General features: G+C 46.4%; 1 protein-coding gene and 1 long non-coding RNA gene across 2 annotated transcripts; both read left to right on the forward strand.

Moving 5' to 3' along the window:
- The first annotated feature begins 909 nt into the window (after nucleotides 1-909).
- On the forward strand, nucleotides 910-1411 carry LOC123035872. The gene is made up of 2 exons (XR_006417050.1): nucleotides 910-974; nucleotides 1283-1411. It is a non-coding gene; the product is annotated as an uncharacterized LOC123035872 (long non-coding RNA).
- A 909-nt stretch (nucleotides 1412-2320) lies between these two features.
- CCDC69 (coiled-coil domain containing 69) lies at nucleotides 2321-7754 on the forward strand. Its single transcript, XM_044454613.1, is given in 6 exon segments — nucleotides 2321-2368; nucleotides 3679-3753; nucleotides 3835-3875; nucleotides 3877-3952; nucleotides 4676-4773; nucleotides 6597-7754. Coding segments are annotated over 6 exon segments (492 nt in total). The 3' UTR covers nucleotides 6751-7754.
- Nucleotides 7755-8937: the final 1183 nt, after the last annotated feature.

Below are 8937 nucleotides of genomic sequence, written 5' to 3' on the forward strand. Positions count from 1 at the left end.
GGCCCAGTGTTTCTCTGAAAAGACCTGATTCTTGCCTATTTCTGGGCAAGGTGTTAGAGCAGGTGGTGGCAGGACAACTCCAGGCACTCTTGCATGAAATGGAATATCTGGACCCATTTCAGTCTGGCTTCAGACCCAGTTATGCTACTGAATCTGCCTTGGTTGCCCTGTATGATGACCTGTGCAGGGAGAGACGGGGGGAGTACGTCCCTGTTGGTCCTCCTGGACCTCTCAGCGGCTTTCGATACCATCGACCATGGTATCCTTCTGGATAGGCTTGTGGGATTGGGAGTTGGAGGCACTGCTTGGCAGTGGTTCCACTCCTACCTGACTGGCCGACTCCAGAAGGTGGTGCTGGGGGACTACAGCTCTGTGCCATGGCAGTTGTGCCATGGGGTTCCGCAGGGCTCTATTTTGTCCTCCATGCTACATGAAACCACTGGGAGAGGTCATTAGGACGTTTGGGCTGTGGTGTGACCAGTATGCTGATGACATCCAGCTCTACCTCTCATTTACATCTACTCCAGGTGAGCCGGTGGCTGTGCTGAACCAGTGCCTAGCCAAGGTAATGGGCTGGATGAAGGTCAATAAACTGAAGCTCAATCCAGGTAAGATGGAAGTCCTGGTGGTGGGCGGATCATGGTTTCAGGCAAGTTACTTTGACCATGTCCTGGACGGAGCAGCACTCCCTCTAAAGGACAGAGTCCGCAGTTGATATAAAGAGTGTCAGAACTCTCATTTTATAGAAGGATCATTGAGTAAGTGGGTGCCAGTGGGACCCAGGCTCAGTGTTTCTCTGAAATGACCTGATTCTTTTCTAATTTTGGTTCAGATTAAACCACCCTCTAGCACAAACTTTTTTTTAACAAAAGGTTGACCTGTGAATTTTTTTCTGTGTTTTCTACAGAAAAAGTCTCAAAGCCAGGAGAGAAGTGGAGAAGCCTCCAATGAGACTCCACCAAAACTGCAAAATGGTAAGGTGCAGATTTCTAGCATGCCTAAGCTCAGATTCGCGCTTCCGACTTCGGCACCAGTTCTTTTCTGGAGGGAGCCCACAAATAGTGCATGCCTGCATCCTAACTCCCGCTAGCTCTGGCAGACATCCAGGGAGAGTCTTTGGAATTCAAATCCTCCCTTTGCCTTTCTTAGTCTTGTTGCCTAAAATGAAAGCTGACATTTGGGTTAAATAAATGCATAGAAATGGCATGGGGGTGGGCATCAGCCAATGACAATCAGGAGAGCCATCTTTTCGACATGCACTTTCTTCTTCCCTCTGAACAAGACAATCTGCAGGAGGAGGCAAAAACAGAAAAGGTGGAGCTGCTGGAGCAGCACTGCAGGGACAGTGGCCACCCACAAGACCACCAGGAAAAAGGGGAGTGCCTCAGCGAAGCTCCCCCAGCCGAGGTAGGAGGACCTCCCCAGGACACCCAGAGGGAGACTCCAGTTCATTCTGATTCCGGCACTGGCTTGGTTCACGCGTCGTGACGAGCCCTTCCTTGGATTGTTTACCATTATCAGTCTGCCATGTTGTCTGAACCGCACTGTAGCATTTCAGCATGGCAGGCTTCCCCTTAGGAAACCAGGATCACAAGCAGGGATCTGTTCTATGGTTTCTTCACACCACAATGTCAGGGCTATCCCTCTGGGCCTTTTATTCAATAAAGAAATAAAAGAGAAGAGGATGTTCCATATTTGTTAAAAGCCAACTCCTTGAAGTGAAAATGCATCTCCTTGCTTGCTGCTGCCCACTTTACTTTTTGAATGAGTTTAGATGCCAGAGTCTGACTGACACAATGCTTGTGCAAGGGCACTACCTGGAATGAATGCACATGCATTTAGAACAGCCAGGCTGTCCTGGAAGAAGCATGAGCATGGACATGAGAATTAAGTGTGCATACACCATTCCTGAAAAAATGAAGAGCACCACACACTTCTTTTGCCATGTCATCTTGGGTGTAGGTGAGATCACATGTGTGGCATTATGTACCCCTGTGTAAAATGTAAAGCGGTGTTGAGGGACCTCAGGTCTGGGGATCAGGTCCACTCCTCCGGGAGGCAGTGAAAATAGACAGCCCCGACCCTTTCCCCAACCATTTCTTGTTTGGTGGCTTCCTGGACGTGGCTGGCTGGCAAAAGCTGGGAGCTCCAAGATATTTTTCCTGCCTGAGCAGACACCCTTGAGCTACAGTGCACTGGAATATGTTGCTCTGGGCTTGGTTTGGGGTGCTTTGACCCCATCCCTTTGAGCCCCCTGCATTCAGCCGCACCTGCCCCCAAGAGCGAAGAAGAGGCTCCCAGCTCCCGATGAAAGGCGAGAATGCACAGGGGCCAGGCCAAAGATGTGAATCAAAATAGCAGCTTTCCAGTGAGTGCTGAAAAAGCATTAGACTTTTCCTGGAGATGGTTTGGTACTGATCGCTTGTTTGGAGAGTGAACAGCTACACATCAGATGAAGAGCTCGTGTGTCCTTTTATATTTATACACACATATCTGCTCTATTCAGATTAGGTATATACACAGTACAGATTCTCCTCTGACAGATTTCTGGCAGCAGGTTGCTGGGGATATGGTGCACTCTTGAGAGAATTCACAGCATATTTAAAGAAACAAGACTTTATTTTTATCCCCCTTTTGCCCCATACTATATGCACTGGTGACTACACAGTGGAACATGTCAGTTTTAAAAGAGCACAAGCATACACTGAGGACTTTTTGAAAGATCCTGGCATCAGGGTGGTGTTCCAAGGAGCTTTGAGGTTCCTTGAAAGCCTGTCAAGGGATCCTCCATGAAAACATCAGTAATGGTGAATAAATTTCCCTGAAAAACAGTTTGCCAGTGTGGACAATCCTCATAAGCTACGTACATATTTAGGAGAGCATCTCAGATGTATTCAAGGGCAGTGGTGTGCAGAATAAAAGCATTTCTTCTGCCCATCCTTGCCCAGAATATTTTTTTTCTGATAAAAAGCATTGTTTCCATGATGCATGCACTCCTATCTTCCAATCATCTCTAATTAAAGGGGAATGTAGGGGTTTTCTCATGCCTCAAAGACCTGTCAAACCCAAAGGCGATAATGGCCTATTGGGTGTACCACACTAAAGGATGCTTCTGACAACTTTCCTTCAAGCCTCGCAAAGATGATTGTCTGTCCCCAGCCTGAAACTATACATTGCTCAGACTAGGTATCATGCAGTCTGTTGCTCACAGAAGAGGCTGTGTGGTGTAGTGGGTAGAATGCTCAATCCCTGCTTGACCATGAAACTCACTGTGTAACTTGGCAACAGTGGTGGGTTGGATATATAGTAATTTTCACAGTTGTTCCTAGGAATTAGTATAGACTTGGGGGGGGGGGGGGGTTGCAATCTCTACCTCAGTGACCACACGTTACCTTCCAAAACTGGGAAGCCCTATTGACTCAGGACACTACAAATATTACATAAACGAGGGGTGTTAACCATCAGGAATGTGTGCCCAATACACCCATCCTGGGGGGCGAGTGCAGCCCTCCAGGTTTCCCACAAGGTCACTCCCCTTCCCTTGGCCGCACCACACCCTCTTTTCCCAAACTACTGATCAGTTAGTGGTTTCCCCTCTTTTTAATGCATTTTTCCTCCACAACAGTAAAGATTGAGATGCCTCTCCTAAGGCTTTGTTGTAGATCAGGTGACTGACAGGAGAAGGGCTTCGAGGAAAAGGTGCGATGGGAGGAAGAGTCAGTCCTCCACACAAATTATAAGCAGCACATTGAGGTATCATTATGCACAAAGGAAGGTACGTAGCTGCTGAAGATGGCTATTCTTCTAGTTCAATGTGCACATTTGCTTTTCTAGGATTATGGAAGCCCAAGCCACTTCTGGGAGCAAGAAATTGAGTCTCCACTTTGTCATAGAGACAAAGAATGTATACATCCGTAGCTTGGAGAAAAAGCTCCTCAACCTGGAAACAGTGGTGGGTCAGATGTATTAATTTTCAGTTGTTCCTAGGAATTAGAAGAGACTTGCAAGGAGTGGCATTTATTATCTAGACAAGGGGTGTTCACCATCAGGCATGTGTGCCCAACACACCCTCCCTGTGGGCCCAGTGCAGCCCTCCAGGTTTCCCACATGGCCACGCTCCTTCCCTTGGCCGCACCCTCTACTACTGATCAGTTGCTGCTTTCCCCTCTTTTTAGTGCTTTTTTCCTCCACAGCAGCAAATATTCAGATGCCTCCCCTAAGGCTTAGTTGCTGGCAGTAAGTGCTAGGCTAAAATCTCGTGGCGATTTGGGTGATTTTGGCTCCACCTCCTTGCACTGGCCCTGTCCACCACTGTAATGTGTCCTTCAAATGGAATTCAGAGTTTGTGTTGAAAGGGGTGCGAGGCCCCTCTTTTCGACTCACCTACTTGCTGTGGTTTCCTGTAGAAGACAAAATGTTGTGCTTCAAGGCTGCAAGAATGAGGCTTCAGTGGCCTCCAAAGAAATCTGTTACGAGTTGATTTTCCAGTGTACAACTCTACTTCTCAGTATACAGCTGACACTGTACGAATGTGTTTGAAAAGAGGTTTCCATATGAACACATTTCCTCCAAGATTCCGACTCCTTGCATCTCCAATATCAATTGGGAAGATTTGGGGATGGTATTGTAAGTACCATCTTCTGCTCCATTGATCTTATGGGTTCTTACATCACAGATGGAACAGAACTTCACTCTTGAAGCTAAGATAAATACTCTGCAACAAGAGAATGAAGATCTCCAAGCACGGATGCAGAACCATGCAGGAATGACAAGGTAATAGCTTCAGCTGAATATTTCCAATACGCCTTGACTTTGAGCTGCTTAATAATATTCTTTTATGTGCATTAGCCGTATGCATTTGCATAAATATAAATCAGCATACTAAGATCATAAAGATAAAGCATATACATCTCCCCCTCACACACAAATTTAAACAAGTGAGTCTGTAAAAATTACAGTTTTAATATCATATTTGACCTGACTTAATTGTTGCTGCTAAGAATTTAGCTGACTGTGCCATCACCTGTTTATCCCAGTCTGCAAGAAGAAAAGATATGGAAAAGTTGGATGAATAACCCCGCTTAAATAGCAAGGAGCAAATAAACTCTTTACAAGCATCTCTGCAGGAAGAGCAAAACAGCAGTACATGGGCAAATGTTTCAGCGCTACCACCACACGGGCAGACATGAATCTGTAATAGAACTCCTCTGAAATGACCCTCAGGTAACACTGGGGCCATGGCATTCAGCCGGGCACATGTAAGGCTCAACTCTGTAGCACTTGGACATTTTTCTGCAGAAGATTTTCCCCCAGTAGTATCAGTAGCATCCAGATCAATTAAGTTAGTGCTATAATTTTCTATCATCCGAGGGCTTTTACCATAATCTGGAGTACAAAGCCCCAGTAACAGGGGCAGAGCACAGTTCTCAAAGACTCCTACCACAGGTATGTCCATCTCGGTTAGTACATCTTTGAATCATACGCCCATTCCACTAAGCCCTTTCAGTGAATGTGATCCCTGCATGAGCACGGAGGCCATTAAAATAGAAATACTCCACAGATATCACATGAACTAGGGTAAGAGCTCCTGGGATAGCAGTTTCTGAATGACTGAACAAGTGCAATTTATGTTTGCATTGTGGTACAAACCCCACTGGTTTGAGAAAATTCAACAAAACTAGTTTCCAGCCATAATCTGATGTAAAGCTGCCCTGTAAGGAGCTAGATTTCGGTAAGACATGATCCTGTGAGTTCTGAATAGCATGCTTCCATATTGGGCTGGTGTTAGTACAGGAGTTTGAATGAGGTCCGTCTGCATTACTGGAAAGGCGATCACATTCTTCTGGGTTTATCTCCTTGTTTTTAACATTTTCTGCTTATTTGTGATACCCCTTTCTCTACCAGCATTATGCTTTTCCCAGGAGATAGTACGGTGATATTATTGTCTTTCCTATTTTCTTCTCAAAGTTTCAATGGTATGGGACAGCCAGTTGATGCTTCTTGGTATTCCACAGCAACGTAAACTCTGCACAGGCCATAAATGCACCCTGCTTTCTTGGCAGCCATTATCAAGGGCATTTCTTGGAAAGGGTTTATTCCAAGCAGACTGGTGCGCCATCATAAATGTGCCAGTGTCAAGGGAACTGTAAATCTTGGTAGGTTCTGTAAGATGTAGTTTTGCCATGTTTGCCTCCTTTGCTTAAAATCCTCTGAAAGCTTTCACCTTGAGCTTTCAGCTCCAACTTGAAGCTGAAATTGCCTTGCTTCCATTTGCTCCCACTGTGATGTGTTTTTCCTTGTGTTCATATGGGAAAAGCGCACACCCAAATGTTCACTTTTCCCCATAGACTATGGCATGACAATGCACATTTGGGGGAGAAAAGTCGCCTCTTCTAAAATGCACACTTTGTGAATGCCAGTGGAAGTTTGGGAATGTGAGAAAAGGCGCTTCCCTTCACAATTGCAAATGGGACAAATCTGAGTAAAAAATGGATTTCAACACTATTCTCATCCACCCCTCCTGGTAAAGAACACGTGCCTTTTTCTCCCTTGCCAGTTAATGCTGCCATGTGTTTTCTTGTGTGCTGGCTTTGCAGGCAACTTTCTGAAGAGCTCCTTGCACTTCGTGAGGCCCTGGAGAAGGAGACGCAGCTGAAGGAGCAGGCTTTCCGGGAGAGGGAGCAGCTGCTCTACAGAGCAGGAGGAGCTGCCGAACAGCGAGGCCGCCCGCTCCCCTTCCTCGTGACCTAACACCTGAAGGGCCGGAGAGGTGGGGCAGGGAGAGATGATGAGAAGACCTTGCTTCTCTCCTGCCCTTCTCTTGGCAGCTCGGCTTAGAGCTTAGCATGCAGTGACACTCGGGGGTAAAGAGGCTTCCTGAGGTGCCGCATGCCTTGAGTCGCTCCTACTGATGGCCGCAGTATTAGGACACTTGAAAAGGTGGGACTGTCCTGCTTCAGAAGGAGTGGTGCCCTTCCGCCACCTGCCCACTCACCCAAAGGAGGACAGCCTTGATGCTGGCCAAGGGACAATGTTCGACCTCTTTACATGTCAGTCTATGCAAACAAGCACTGCCTGGAGGCATTCTGCCCCACCCCAAACCAGGGAGGCCCTAACATTACCTACCTCAGATATTAGACCACAGGGGGGATGGCGATGCTCCAGTTACCCTCAGCTAAGTCCTTCTCAAACTGTGGCCACACACGAGAAGCAGCCATGGACACAGGAATGAGGATACTAATTGCATGAAGCAGGCCAGTCCCAGGAGCCGAATGTAACCCTTCCAGAGTGCTGGTCTGGTTCTCCAAACGGCTACACCCTCTTCCCCTGCCTGCTTGATGGTTCAGGGGTTTCTGGCCTTTTGTGCAGGTTTTCCCCATCCTAAAATCCAGCTATTGGGTTGAGGCAGAGCAGCAGCCCTGGGCTAGATCTTGCAGGGGTAAAGTTAAATTTCCGCAGCTGCACTGATCTGAGCTGAAAGAGCTAGACCCCAGCTCAGCCATTTTTGGGTTCCTACATGCAATGCTTGGGGGAGTGTAGACAAAGCAGAGACTGGAACTTTTGTAACTGACGTGTGCCTTAGTCTCTGCCACACAGAAGCCTCCTCTCCATGACCAGCTTCCCTGTGGCTGGAAGAGGACTTTAAAAAATGGCTCAGGATGAGCAGAAGGCCGGACCACTGCAGGGCACCCTCACCATGATGCTGGCTGGCCCCTGCTCACCTGATTCGGTCATTTAACCATCAGCATGACTGCATCAGCACAGCATCTTCCACACAGCGGGGAGAAAACTGGAAGAGCATTTCTTCCAATGCCGTTCCTTCCAGAAATGACGCCATTTCAACACAACGTATTCTGGCTGTTCAGGCAAGTTTTTTCTTTGTCGCATCAGGTCTGTGACTCAAGAGCATTTGGGTGGAAATCCAAGGGAACTGATTTTCCTTCTATTCCATTTTTGTTTTTGAACCTGACTGACTGTGGCTGTGATGAGATGCTGCTGGGTACAAAGAAACCAGTATCTGTGTGACCAAATCAGAAACACTACTATTGGAATGTGTAGCTGCAGGCATATTGCAGTGGTGCAAAAAGAAGCCCTTGGGTTGAAACAAAGTGGGTGCAAAATGTATGGCTCTGATCAAGAACCATTTTATACTGCCTGCTCTAGTGAAAATGGTGTCCATCTGGTGCCATCACCTGTTAAGTCCAGTCTGCAAGAAGAAAAGATATGCAGTAATCAAGCAACCGGTCTTGACTAGCAAGAGACAAATAAACTCTTTACATTCATCTCTACAGAAAGAGCAAAAGTGTAGTACGTGGGCAAGTGTTTTAATACTATCAGCACATGGGAATATATGGTTTTGTAATGGAACTCCTCTGAAAAGACCTTCAAGTAACATTCAGCACTGGTGTGGGGAAGGACTTGTATGGAGCTAAAGACTCTGAAAACAGCCCGTAGGGTTTTCTGAATTCATTTCTCCTGTACAGACTCTGTGCAACCGTTGTGTGTGTGTTACACCTTAGGCAACCGGAATGTATTGCTGTTCAGTACATGCCACAAATTGTTTTGTTTTATAGGTTTATAATATATAAATCTTTCTGTATTTTTTCTTGAAACAGCTTAGATCAGGGCAGTGGCAGCAAACTCTCTTTTATTCATCAAAATGGTGCCATGATAGTCATGAATGTGAAACGGCATGTGCTCCAAGTATATTGATCAATGTTACAACTTATTGTTCCTTATGCACTTTAACATATCAAGAATATTGAAGCCTTTGTAACTTCCGAAACAGAGGAGGCAGGGGCAGAAAGGAAATATTATTTATGTGCTGCAGAACGGAAGCAATATTCAAGGTTGTCCAAAAGCTCAATACCGTGTAAGACCATCAAGTCCAAGGGCTAAAATTACCTAGCTGCACCTCTGATTCCGGGAACTGCTGGT

The sequence above is a fragment of the Varanus komodoensis genome, unplaced genomic scaffold, assembly GCF_004798865.1.
Source record: "Varanus komodoensis strain SLA01 unplaced genomic scaffold, ASM479886v1 scaffold7_3, whole genome shotgun sequence".
NCBI classification, from domain to species: Eukaryota; Metazoa; Chordata; class Lepidosauria; order Squamata; family Varanidae; genus Varanus; species Varanus komodoensis.